Source organism: Uloborus diversus, chromosome 9 (assembly GCF_026930045.1).
Source record: "Uloborus diversus isolate 005 chromosome 9, Udiv.v.3.1, whole genome shotgun sequence".
In the NCBI taxonomy this organism is placed as follows: domain Eukaryota; kingdom Metazoa; phylum Arthropoda; class Arachnida; order Araneae; family Uloboridae; genus Uloborus; species Uloborus diversus.
The window spans coordinates 156,292,813-156,306,731 of NC_072739.1; the positions used below are offsets into that span (position 1 = coordinate 156,292,813).

Here is a 13,919-nt window from a genome sequence, read left to right on the forward strand (position 1 = left end):
TGTTGGCTTCTAACATTTCTGCCTTTATAAATTAAACCATTCCCATTTATGTACATTTTATTAAATATTTAAACTTACAATAGGAATCATTGTCATGATAAATTATCTGAAGCATTCAGATAATGAGACGACAAATGTAAGGAAAGGAAATAGTTGACTTAGCGTTTAATTTTGCTTAGTTTTATTCGTTGCTATTTTTAGATTTTAAAATTGTGGTCCTTAAAAGTAAATGTTAACTGAGCTAGCGTGGAGATTTTTATTTAGATTGTGATGTCTACAGAGTTAGCATTATTTGTTGCTTGTTCTACAAATTTTAGAATGACTGGACGATTTTTTTTTCTCCTTTATAATGTTCATTCATGAAGAGTAGCTTGAGATTTATATCTTTGTTTATTTATTTTCATTTTTCTTTTCTTAACACTAGTGAACAATAATTAAAGTTTGCGTTGAGAAATAGTCGGTGGTCGTGGATGACAAGAAATTTTTAATGTTCATTCTTATCTAATCATTCTTAGCATATTTGCAACATTTTTATCCGATGTCTGTGTTGCCGTCTGTTCATGGTAGCTAAATTTTTTTTTATACATCATAAGAATAAAGGTTGTTATTTTAATTTCTAAATGTTAAAATTGTTATATATATTATTATTATTATTATTATTATCCAGTGAAATAATGATTTTGGGAATAAATGTAGATGTTTTAAATTTATTGCTTTTTAATTCTCAACAATAGATCTAATCCAGGTAGAATTAAAATAACAACAATTGGAAGAAAAAAATCTTTTTGTTTGATTGGTTTTCATTTGGAATTAAAAAATAAGAATTTATTCTATTGTAGCTAGTTTTAAAAAACATTATGTTCTGTTTGTTAAAACTCAATTTGACAAATTGATTGTAATGTTCTTGTATTTATTTTAACCTTTTAATTGCAGATTCAATCATCAAAAAAAAGTTTGGAATGTAGTTAGTGGACTTACTTTCTCTAGTTTTCAAAAATCTTATGCTCCTAGATCTGGTGGAGAATCTTCAAATATGACAGATTCGAATGTGAATTTAAAATGGTTATCTGAAGAATGTCCTGAATTTTGTATTCCAAGCAAAAGCATTCAAATCCTCAAGGAACCTTCAGAGTTTTTTCAGAAACTAAAAGTAATATATATTTGTCTTTATGTAGATTGTACATTAGCTACTTCAGGGTTCACTGGCAGAAAACTTTAAGTTGGTGGTAATGACATCCAGAGGCTGTAGTTTCGTCGTTGGTTATGGACTATCTGTCGAGAATCTTTACTAATAATAAAGCTGAAAGTCTCTCTGTCAAGATCTCTGTGACGCGCATAGCACCTAGACCGTTTGGCCGATTTTCATGATATTTGGCACAAAATTAGTTTATAGCATGGGGGTGTGCTGTGCACCTCAAAGCGATTTTTTGAAAATTAGATTTTGTTCTTTTTCTATTCCAATTTTAAGAAAATTTTACTGAGCAAATTATCACAACGTGGACGGTAAATTACCAAGTTATAATAACATGGAATTGTACCATGGGTGAGCAAATAGCCGTAGCAAATTGGTGAGAAATTCATCATCGATCATTAGTAAATATACAGGCGAACCAAATGACCTTTTAATTTTCTACTACGGGCAAAGCCGTGCGGGTACCACTAGTAGTAAATATGCAAGGTGAAGGCAGATATTCTCTCATTAAAGCTGAGATTACCCACAAACTGGTTGCTAAAATTAATTTGACACACCAGTAAGAGTCTGCAAGCAGTGGTTGAGTTTAACACTAAAATAAAGGTGAAAGCTTGAGCTTTTATTATCTGAGCTTTTATCTTAATTTTAGAGTTGAACCATACCATTGCTTGCGAACTTTTGCTGGTGTGCAAAATTAATTATAGACATCAGTTTGCGGTATCTCAGCTTCAATGTGAAAACATCAGTCTCAAGCTTGATTGTTTTCGTTTCCAGATGATTAACGAAACTCTCTGGATGTCATAACTGGGCTGATGGTTTTTGCATGTAGTTCTGCCTTAGGCCTGGCTTAAAAGCGGTAACTTACTGCTTTTACTTTTAAGTGTTAAATAAAAGTTGACAGCAGCTTATAGTTTGGGGACTAATTTCAAAGTAAAGGGCACAAAAAAGGAAGTAAAAGGAGATGAAGTTACATTTTGTCTTTTGTGATGATTTGTAACTATAATTTATGTACTTTTTTAAATGAAAATCTGTCCTATCAAAATCTTAGGGCTTTATACCTCTGCGCAAGGCCGCCAGGAGCTTAAGTTTTTAGGATGGCAGAACTTATCAATTTTGCCGAATTAACTCCAAATTTTGCTGAATGATGATAATTTGACCGAATGTTACTCAAAATTTGCAAATAATGATGATTTTGCTGAATCGTCAGACAAAATTTGCCGAATAAAGACATTTTTGGGACGTCACTGAGTAATCTCCCATTGGGGCATCCCTGCCTCCAAGCAGAATGTAAAAAAATGAGTTAAATGAGTGGCAGATTTGCTAGGGAGTGTGGGGGCGGGGTGACCCCCTCTGTAATCGTCATTTTCTGAAAACAATAATATGAAATTGAAGAAATTACTAGCAATAGCTAAATCAAGTAAATTCTATAAATTTCTTTCAATTCGTTTTAGATAGTAGTGTAGTCGAGGATAGATGGCATCACCCATTTTTTAACTTTAGCCCGCACTCCCCCCCCCCTTTTTTTAACTTTAATAACACTGCGCGTCAAAAAAAAAAAATCCCATCAAAATGCTTTTGACATAATTCCTGCTGATTCTTATGTAAAATAACCCCATGAATCCAAATATTACTGCCCTTTTCCTTTATACACCACAATGCTTGGAAATGGCCCCAATTGTTTTCAGTTTTCGACAGTTTTATTTTTTCAGCATTTTCATTTAAAGATAAAGGGAGCGTTGTATTAGCAATTAACAATCTTCTGAGAGGCTAGAGAAATGCCAAAGTTCAAAAGCATGAACATTTGGAGCAAATTGGGAGACTCATGGGTGTATTCCTTCTTAAATATTTAAAAATTCATTAAAACCGATCTATTTTCCGTAGGGTCTTGTTTTACAATGTTTTCACTTATTTTTGGCATAAAACCAGAGTATAGGTCTGTGAGTCCCATGTTCGAAAAATGTTCACTTTGTAAAAAAAAAAAGCTCAAGGAGGGAGGGGGAGAGTAATTGACTCCCTGACCCCCCCCCCCCCCCCCACCTACGTGACGGGTCTGGGGGTGGCTTTTACAGTTATCAACCGCCACCCCCTTGAATAGACTATAAATCTGTCCCTGAGTTAAATCCTGATATTTTTTCTTGTTGAGGGGGTGGGAGGCAAAGAATGTATACTCAATTCATTGTATATTGAAAAACAATAAAAACCATTCTCACAGATCTATTAAGAACATTGATTTCTCAAAGCCAGGGGATGACTATTTCCCCCTTCTTCTGACCCCTCTAAATGAAGGGTTCATTTGGAATCTTTTCCTATATCTACATGATTATGTGTAATTTGCTGTGGGAAGGTAAAGCACCATTGTCTGCTTTTTTTTTTTTTTTTTTTTTTTTTTGCATTTTTGTTCCTTAATGTTTTTTTGCGTTTATTCCACAAGTTTGCTTTTTTGGTTTCCACTGAGGAAAAAAAAACATGAAAGAAACATTGAATTCCTGCATTTCTCTATTGTTAGTATGGAATCCAAAACATATTGTAACTGTATCTCAACAGTTGGCACCAACAAGACACAAGCTATAGTACAGCTTGAGGACTTTGTATTTTCCAAGGATGACGTTTTATTTCATTTGAAAAAATTAAAGAGACTAAGGCTCCAGGGCCAGATAATATTTATCCAAAAATTTTAGTTGAATGTGCAGAGGAATTAGCAGATGTATTCGCAAACATTTTCAATGCTTCTTATAATTCGGGGACAGTGCCAGAGAAATGGAAGCTGGCTAACATTACACCGCTCTTCAAGAAAGGGTCTAAAGGGAGTGCGGGAAATTATAGACCTGTGAGTCTAACTTCGGTGGTTTGCAAAATTTTTGAAACATTGATAAAAATTAAGATAGTAAATTTTCTAGAGACTAATAATCTATTGACTAGTTTTCAGTACGGTTTCAGGAAAGGTAAATCTTGTGCAACTAATTTATTACATTTCTATGACAAAGTTACCATGGCTTTGGACAATAAGAAGCCTCTAGATATTGTTTACATTGATTTTCAAAAAACTTTCGATAAGGTACCGCATGCTCTACTTAGCAAATTAGCTGATATAGGAATAGGAGGGAAAACTTTCATTTGGGTAAAAAACTGGCTGACCGGAAGGAAACAAAGAGTACAGTCGAGTCTCCGTATAGCGAACACTCTATTTAGCGAAGTTCTCTATATAACGAAGCATGTTTGGTGACATTGAAAGTTTCAATAAAAAAGCATGCAAATCTGTCTCTCTTTAACGAATATCAAATGGCCAAATTTCTCTATTGCGAAGTTTTTATGTGGGAGAAAGACGATGTTTCCGAAAATAGAAGTCTTTCTTCTGGTGCTTTTGGCGAGGATTACTCATACTACAACTTTCTTATCTTGTCTTTCAACATTCCTTTCTTTTTGTCACTTGTGTCGATGGAAGGAGAGAGACTTGAAAGGAGGAGGGAAGAATTCCCAGAGGGGGTGAGGTTTCTTGGAAATGTGTTGACCGGATGTGGTGTGATGGATTCTCACTCTTGAACTGACGTGCACATTTCGCTCATTTTCATCTTGCTCTGCAACGTGCTGCGTTGCTCAAAATGTCGAAGAGAAAGTGTTTAACCATAAAAGAAAAAATTTCGCTTCTCAATGATGTTGAAAGCGGCATCAAGAAGAAAGATGTAGCCGCAAAATATGGCATTTCTGCTAACAGTGTATCCACTATACTAAAAAATAAGGATTCCATTTTAAGTAAAGCTGGTGAAGTAGGGAATTCCAATGCAAAACGAGTACGATTGTGCGTGTATGACGACGTCGATCAAGCAGTTTTAAAATGGATTCATTCCGTGCGGGATCAGAACTTACCTTTGTCAGGTTCGCTAATTAAAGAAAAGGCATTGCAGTTTGCCAACGCATTAGGCTACTCAGAATTCCAAGCAAGTGTTGGATGGTTGGACAAATTTAAAAAACGTCACATGTTGGTGCACAAAGTAGTTTCAGGAGAAAGTGTTGATGTGTCGGATGAAAGTTGTGAGCAGTGGAAAAATGAAGTGTTAAAACCGGTATTAAAAGAGTACCAGCCAAAAGACGTGTTTAATTGCGATGAAATGGGACTCTTTTTCAAATGTCTCCCTGATAAAACTCTTACTTTTAAAGGAAACAAGTGTTTTGGTGGAAAACGTAGCAAAGACAGAATTACAGTATTGGTTACTTCAAATATGACAAGGGAAGAAAAGCTGAAGTTGCTAGTTATTGGGAAGAGTAAAAACCCTAGATGTTTCAAAGGCATCAAATCCTTAGAAGTGAACTATCAGAACAGTAGAAAAGCTTGGATGACAGGCGAAATTTTTGAGAAGTGGTTACTTCTCAAGTGGACTTTGACAAAAAGTTTGGGAAAGAAAAAAGAAAGATTGCATTATTTGTAGACAATTGCCCATCACATCCACCTGAAGTGAAATCCAAAGTGAAGAACATAAAACTTATCTTTCTTCCTCCAAACACTACCTCGAAATTGCAACCGATGGATCAGGGGATAGTTAAAATTTTAAAAGTCTACTACCGAATTTTGCGAAAAATGATTGCCTGTGTTGAAGAAAACCAACAGTTTTCTAAAACATATGTAGACTTGAGGACTTGCATTTCAGAATTGTCTAAAGCTTGGCAATCTGATGTAAAAGTCACAACAATTTCCAATTCATTTAGAAAAGCTGGATTTGCGAAGGAATTTTCATCAGGAGAACAAGAACAGGAGTCTCACGTGGACAGTGAGCCAGATGTTACAGAAATTTGGGACGGTTACCGTGAGAAGAATAGTTTTACAGATGATGTCAGTTTAGAAGATTTTTTAACAATTGATGATGGTTTGTCAACTACTGGTCATTTGACGGAAGAAGAAATTCTGGACTCAATTGTAATGAGTAATGATGACAATGATGAGGATGAAGATCAAGATACGGAAATATACTACCCATCGAAACCACCCACATATGAGATCAGAAAAGCTTTTGACACCATTCGTTGCGGATTGCAATACCAAGAAGATGTTCCAGAAGAAGTGTTTAAATCACTTCACTCTTGTGAAGAATTTTACGAAAAATGTGTTTCAAAAGTGCAGCAAAAAATCACGGACTATTTTCAATGCAAAACTACTGTCGTTGACGAAATTTAGGTATGATTTCTTTAACCTATTTATGTAAAAATTTACTAAAATTCACCAATTGTGCAACAGATGCAAGTGGCATTCCTAATTAAATTTTAGTTAATTAATTCATTTAGTTTTATTTTTTAATTTGTTACTTATGTTAAATTAACTTCAAAATACTCAATATTTTTCGTGTTTTCGTGTATATAACCTTAAAAAAAAAAGGATTTAACTTAATGTACATGAAAAATTAACCATAAAAATTTACTACTTTCTATATAGCGAAGTTTCTATACAACGAACCTTTTCAAAGGTCCCTTGTGACTTCGTTATATGGAGACTCGACTGTAGTTGTAAGGGGAAATTATTCTAATTGGAGTGAGGTCTTAAGCCGGGTTCCCTTGAGGATCAGTGTTAGGGCCTGTTTTGTTCATTGTCTTTATGAACGATATTCAAAAAAATATTTCTGGGAACATGAATTGTTTTGCTGATGATGTCAAAGTTATGGGGACTGTAGAAAATGAAGAACAAGCAAATCAGCTGCAAGAGGATCTAGATCATATTACGGAGTGGGCTGATAAATGGGGTATGGCTGTTAATGTTGGGAAATGTCAAGTGCTACATTTAGAGCATGGAAATAAGTGTACAAGTTACCTATTATTTACAAGGTTCAGTCATTAGTCAGGCAGACAAAGTTACTGATCTGGGGGTCTTAATAAGTCAGGATTTAAAGTTTAGCCAACAGTGCAGCATTGCTAGCAACAAAGCCAATAAGATGCTTGGGTTTATCAATAGATCTATTTCAAACAAATCTAAAGAAGTTCTTCTGCCCTTATATAGAAGTTTGGTAAGACCCCATTTGGAGTATGCTGTTCAGTTTTGGTCTCCTTATCTTAAGAAAGACATTAATGTATTGAAAGGGTTCAAAGGCGGGCTACAAGGCTAATAAGTGGACTTTCCCACTTAGATTATGATTCCAGGCTTAGAAGGCTAAAAATGTACAGTCTTGAGTAAAGAAGAGACCGAGGGGACATGATTCAGCTGTTTAAATTTATTAAAACGAAAGATGTTACGGGGCTAAAGTTTAGCACTGAAAACAGGACAAGGGGTCATTGTTTTAAGCTATTTAAATCTCAGGCTAACATGGATATTAGGAAAAATTATTATTTAGCAGGGTAGTGGAACCTTGGAACAGCTTACCGGAAGAGGTGGTAATGAGCAAAGGAGTCAACAGTTTTAAGAGGGCCATTGATCTTCACTGGGGATTGTAAATTGACTAGGAACCAGTCTAGCTGGGCCCAGAGCCTGTTGCTGGTCATCACATTTGTATTTGTATATTTCTTCAAATACCTCAAAAACTTATTTCTCTACTGTACTTTACCTTCCCGTAGCAGTAATATATGTAACTATATTATATATTTAAAAATATTTTCAGGAATATTCCACCAGTGCTAAGAAACGAATTACCCTAGCGTCATTATATATTGGTACAGGTGTTTTAGAGAAAGAGCTTGTAAGTATGCTTTGTTTATTGCTGTTAAAAATGCTATGTATTTGAATTTTTAAAGTTTCTGATTCTGTAAATTTCAAAAAGGCCCTCAATAATGTTGCTTTGCATGTTTGAGCTGATGGGTTGGAGGAAGCTGGTTTGAGCTGTAGGAAGTTGTTGAAGACAGTTATGTTAGCACTCTCATCTTCAATGAGATGGCGTCTTCCTCCAGCTAGTTTAACTCTCATTCTAGACTGATGATTCCATAACAAGGATGGAACTGCAGTTCCTATATGTGATAATCGGGCTGTGGGTATATTGTATGTAGATCTTCCCTAGCTCTGGCTTAAGAGCAGTAACTTACTGCTGAATAACCAGGCTTTGCCTTCAATATATGAGTTGAACGACACCATGCTTGGCAGACTCGCTGGTGAGATAAATTTAATTTATCTACTAGTTTGTTGGTGTACTCAGCTTCACTGAGCTGTCATTTTCCTTTAGCTTAGTTGTTCCCAATTCCCAATTCCAGTCTATAATAAGGATGAAACGATCTTCTCTGGATCTGATAACCAGCCTATTGGTACAGTCAAACCCCGGTTTAACAAATTTCGCAATTTACCGAATTTTTCTTTTTCCCCGACTAAAATGGATGCAAAAGCTCCTACTCACCGAATAATAAACCCCAAATTAACAAATTATTTTAACAGCAAAAAAACTTTTTTTTTCTTTCTTTTCTTTTTTTTTTTTTTTCTGACTTCGATATTATAAATAATCCTGATTTAGCGTATAAAAGTTTCAGTCCCGATGATTTGTTAAATCATTGTTCGACTGTATGTTGCATGTAATTTTGTCTTAGCCCTGGCTTCAGAATAGCAACTTACTGCTGAAGAAAAAATTGTAGTTTTTTAAAACTTTACCTGATATATATTGATTTTGCTTTATTTTTTTGAGAGTGGACTGACACACCACAAATTACTGCCCCGGGTGACACCCATAATAGGAACTCACCTGTGTATACCAGGGTTGTTTGGTTTAAACCATGGTTTAAACCAATTGTTTTTTTTTAAAAAACTATGCGGGTTTTTTAAAAAATGTTTTTTTTTTTTTTTTTTTTTAAGCCAAAAAAAAATCCATTTTACAGGTTTACATTGATTTTCCCACACATATTGAAAAATTGAAAATTCCATTTATGCTAAGTTCCTAGCTAAGTTGCAGAGATAAATACTAAAATTGCAAAGTTGCTTCTTCAAAATGTATTACAAGCTTTAATCAAAAAAAAAAATAATTAATATATTTTTTATTTCATATATGTGCCATAAAGCAGATTTCAGTCAACTTCCATCATTATGCTTAATTTGCATGATTAGTTAAGATTTACTAAGGATTGAATCTTTTATTGTAGATGCGATCCATTATATTGCTCACTCCTGTTGCAGGGGTGTGACATTTTTGCCCATTTATTTGCACTTTCCTGGAATTTTAACTTTGACTTGTAAGGTAATCAACAGTCTAACTTAATTGTTTGCATCTAAAAATTAAGATTTGTTCTGCAGGTGAACACAAATAATATTTTTTGAATCAAATTTTAAAAAAAAGTTTATACTTCACGTATGTAACGTTTTTGGCAAAAAAAAAATTCTTGAAATAGAATTTTCTACACATTTATTTGTTCTAAAGAGTTTGCATTTAATATTTTTTAAACTTCAATGCTGGATGCAACATGTATGCCAGTAAATAAGCTGTAATTTAAGCCATCTTACACCAATTTTTGTATTTTTGATTTTGTTCTTTGTTTTAGCGATAGTCGATATCTTTTCCAAGTCTTTCCAAAATAAGAACAGAGTCGAATATAGAGCTGCACTTTTTTTAAACTTTGTCAGTACAACAGCAATCAATTTTTTGACTGTTCAATCATGTACTGTTGTACATTTTGCTTTACTTCAATATTTGTGACATTGTGTATATAAAAATCAGCATTACGTACGATCAGAAAAAAAAATATGAAAATTGTTCTTTTGAAAAGATTATGCTTAAAAATATGACTTTTACCTTTATTCGATAATTATTCATATTATGTTGGTTTTATAAAGTTTTTTTCTTGGATCTTCATTATATTTTATCTTAACCCGCATCACAACCACTTCTTGAAGTATTTCGTATCATAAAGGGTCTATATATACATGCATACTAATATGTTAATCAAGTCAAACATTTCAATCAATATTTCCCCGCAGAAAGCTGTTTTAATTATTTAATTTAGTTTAAAGATTTTGTTCTTATCTCTTTAATTAATCAAGAAATTAGGTATAATGTGACTATTGAATAACTGTTAATTACATGGAATCTTAATTACCTTCCCAAAATTAATTGTTTTTCTCGCAAATAGTATTTAAACCGAAAACAACCCGGTTTAAACCCAAAAAACCTGGTTTAAACCAAAAAAACCTGGTTTAAACCAAAAAAAAACGTTTTTTTTTTTGGTTTTTTTGAAAAAAAACGGTTTTTTACCAACCCTGGTGTATACCATTAAACTGAGAGGCGAAAGGTCATAGGCCAAGCACTAGTGGGAAGCAGGGAGAAGAAAGTGAGCTGCCTCTGACTTACTTTCTGATGTACATATCTGAGGTTAAATGCAATGACAAGCATTAATGGCAGTTTTTGCATCCTTGACCACCAAAACTTCAATGTTGAAATAACCAATACTGACATTAATAACCGACAAATCTCCATACGGTAAATAAGTTCGTATGTCTTTCCATTGAGCAGATCTTCAAATAAACTCATATTTTTGTTACAGAAATATTTATGGCTAACATGCAAGATTCAATATTCAAAATAACAAGGGTGCCCAGCTGGGGGCATGATGCAGACTGTGTCATGAAAATGTTTAGAGGGATTTTTTGGGGTTATTTTTTCTTTTTTGATGGGTTCTTGGTATGGGGGGGGAGGGTAGTAGCAAGAGTTTCACACTTGCTCCTGTCTGGAATGGGCACCCCTGCAAATAAAAGTAGAATTTAAATATTATAAAGCAGCAGTATAATACTTGATATCAGTATCCTTGAAAAATCAATATTTTAAGTAACTTTAAAAAAGTTTATTGGATAATCGGTGAAAGTGTATGATATGTATCCCCAAAATTTCAACATTTACAACTTATCTGCTGACTACAGGGTGAAAATTATGATGCTTGAAAATTTAAATAGTGTAACTTTTCAAGATATAAAGTGCATCAGAAGCATAACAGTGAAGAAAGACACAATGAAAAACAGAATTTTCATTGAGATGTCCAATGTCTCTCTCCAAAACGTTGATACTTTAAAATCTATTGTGATGGAAAGAATAATGTAGAAGGAGAATCCATTAGTAATTCATCATGTCTAAAACTCATTTATTATTCTTCACATTTTTTTTTTTTTTAAGTCAAGTTCATTAAATTTTCTATGTCTAATTTATTTTGAAACTAAATTATTTTTTAATTAAGGTAATTTGTGTGAGACTTTTATTGCTGTAGATCATTACTTGTGTAAAGTTTTTAGTATAGTTAATCCAAAAAAAAAAAAAAAAATTAATTGGTAAAAACCACTTATCTAATGAAAAAGATATGTCAACCATTAGCTCACTGAGTTTACTGAAAACTGACCTTTAAGCTGAAAGGGTCAACTAGCTTCTGGTTACTCTCTAAAAATTTGAATTCTCAGGTTTATATAGAATAACTCCAAATTTTCTGGAGTTTCAATTTTTATAGGTTATTTTTCAATCATGATTTTATTTTTCCCAGAGGAAAACTATAAAATCTGTTTAAAAGTGATTATACCTTTCTAATACATAGCTTTTGTGGTATGGCCAAGCAAAAGTAAAATCATGTGCTAGTCGAATTTAGAGCATGCAAGAAAGGAATCTCTCTTGAAGGTCCAGATATAGTGTGAAAAAGTATGTTATGTTTTAACAACTTTGGGGCAATTCATTAATTATGTAAGGGTCCCAAGGGGGAGGGAGGTGGAAAAATCTCTATATACCCTTACTTTGGGGGGGGGGGAAGCCAAACTCATGCTTACGTAATACTTTCCAAGTCGAAGTTTTATATTAGAAATCGCGTGGTCAAGTGGTTTGGCAGTGATAATACTTCATTTTTGTCAGGTAGGTAAAAAATGGATTTGGATTTGTTTTTTATTTGTTTTACAAAGAATGAATAGCATAAAATAGAATAAAAGAATCGCACCATGTATGGCTTGTTTTATTTTTAATTAGTTTCCCATCATATACTAAAAAATGTCGAAAACACATTCAGTCTAGATTCCAGCTTTTTAGTAAATATTTCTGTACCCAAAAAGGTTTAATTTAATAATAGTGAATTTAATAACAATTCCAGTGATCTAAGCTTTGTTATTTTGAAAAACTAAATGGAAACTTACTTAGGAATAGGGGAGGGGTTTGAGGTACCCTTACATGGGGGGAGGGGGGGTCAAAAATTTCCAAAATCATCCTTACATAATTAATGAATAGACCCTTATGTGTATTATCAGGGCCCAATACAGGCTGATTTTGCTACCGTTTTTCGGTACCTTCACAAAAATCTTGTTTTGAAATTGGCACTTTCACAAAAATCAAGTAATAAAATCAGTAGCTTCACAAAAACATCGAAATTTTCACAAAAATTAGCATTTTAAAATATAAAATTTGTTTCTCTGTTTAAAACAAAATTTACTCATAAAATAAAATTCTAAGCAGGTTTATATGAACAATCGCTTAAATAGAAACCTTTTTGTAGTATTTTAACTAATTTTTAGCTGTTTCTCGCCTAAGTGTATTTATGCAATATTATCGCAATCTTTCAACATCTGTTTTGGGAAACCATTTTTCTCATAATTTCCTATATTGTACACAGTACATAGCCTATTAAGCTGAAATTACAATGGTATTTTTCATACTTCTTAGGTTTTTAGCTCCCCCCCCCCCTCTCCAAAAAATGAAATCTGTTAAAAATAATACCAGATTTACACTTTTCGAACTAAAATTTCACTTGTTCTACTTCTCTTTTACAAAAATTAGGATGCCTCTAAAATTTTACAGAAAGAATGCTGATAAAAAAAAAAAAAAACTTTCACAAAAATAGAATGATGCAATACTTTCACAAAAATAGGTAGCGAGAAAAAAATCCCAGATTGGCCCCTGTTTATGTATTTTTTACAATTATAATTATAACTGCCTCTTTTTTCCAATGCATTTCTGACTTTATTATGTAAAATAGCATAAAATGTATAATGATACTTATTTACACTGTTCTATGTCTTTCTAGGTTTCTTGCATACAAAATTGTCTAGATGTATCTAAGGGAAATGTTAAAGTCCATATACTTGTGGATTATACCAGAGGTTCTAGAGGAAAAGAAAATACACGCACCTTATTTCTGCCTCTGCTGAAACTCTATCATCCTCAAATGAAAGTATCACTTTACCATACTCCAAAATTGCGAGGTTTTATTAAATGGCTGTTACCTGAAAGATGGAATGAAACTATTGGCTTGTCCCATTTGAAAGTTTATCTATTTGATGATACCCTTTTGTTGAGCGGGTATGTTTTTCTTCCTTTCTTTTTTCCTCTTAACTTAAGTGATAAATTGGCTTAAATAATAGAGATAGCAAGATAATTAATGAAGTTGGAAAAATTGATACAGCTAAATGGAAAATATACTTACAAATAATCCAACTAATATGGTTTATCCAGTTTCTATCGAACTTTGCCATTTTTTTTAGGGCTTATCCTTATTCTTTTTTAAAATATATTGATGCCATGCAGTAACATCTCACTGAGTTTTTAAGAAATTAAAAACTTATAAATTTGATTTAGAAAGCAAAAAACATAGTTAAATCTTTTAATTTTCACAGATTATCTTTTCATATATAAAATTTGACAGCTAACATTGATTAGGCATATTAAACATATTTTTGTTGAATAATATATGAGATTGTTCAGGTTCCCCACATAGTAACTCTTAAAATATGGATAAAACACAGTTTGTGGAAGTATTGGATAAAAATTTTACATTTTGGGGAAATTTTAAGTTTGAAAATTTTCTGCACACCTGCAGTAGAGTGCAA

General features: G+C 33.0%; 1 protein-coding gene across 4 annotated transcripts in view; it reads left to right on the top strand.

Annotated features, from left to right (window-relative positions):
* LOC129229573 (CDP-diacylglycerol--glycerol-3-phosphate 3-phosphatidyltransferase, mitochondrial-like) overlaps positions 1-13,919 on the top strand; it is a 28,595-nt gene continuing 14,676 nt past the window's right edge. For 3 of the 4 annotated variants that reach the window (XM_054863907.1, XM_054863905.1, XM_054863904.1), the window contains exons 1-4: positions 1-136; positions 934-1,150; positions 7,768-7,845; positions 13,118-13,392. In XM_054863907.1, the coding sequence (XP_054719882.1) occupies positions 123-136; positions 934-1,150; positions 7,768-7,845; positions 13,118-13,392 (584 nt within the window). In that variant the 5' untranslated portion in view covers positions 1-122. Of the gene's footprint in view, positions 137-297; positions 564-933; positions 1,151-7,767; positions 7,846-13,117; positions 13,393-13,919 lie in introns of those variants that run through there. The other variant, XM_054863908.1, reaches the window with a different exon arrangement.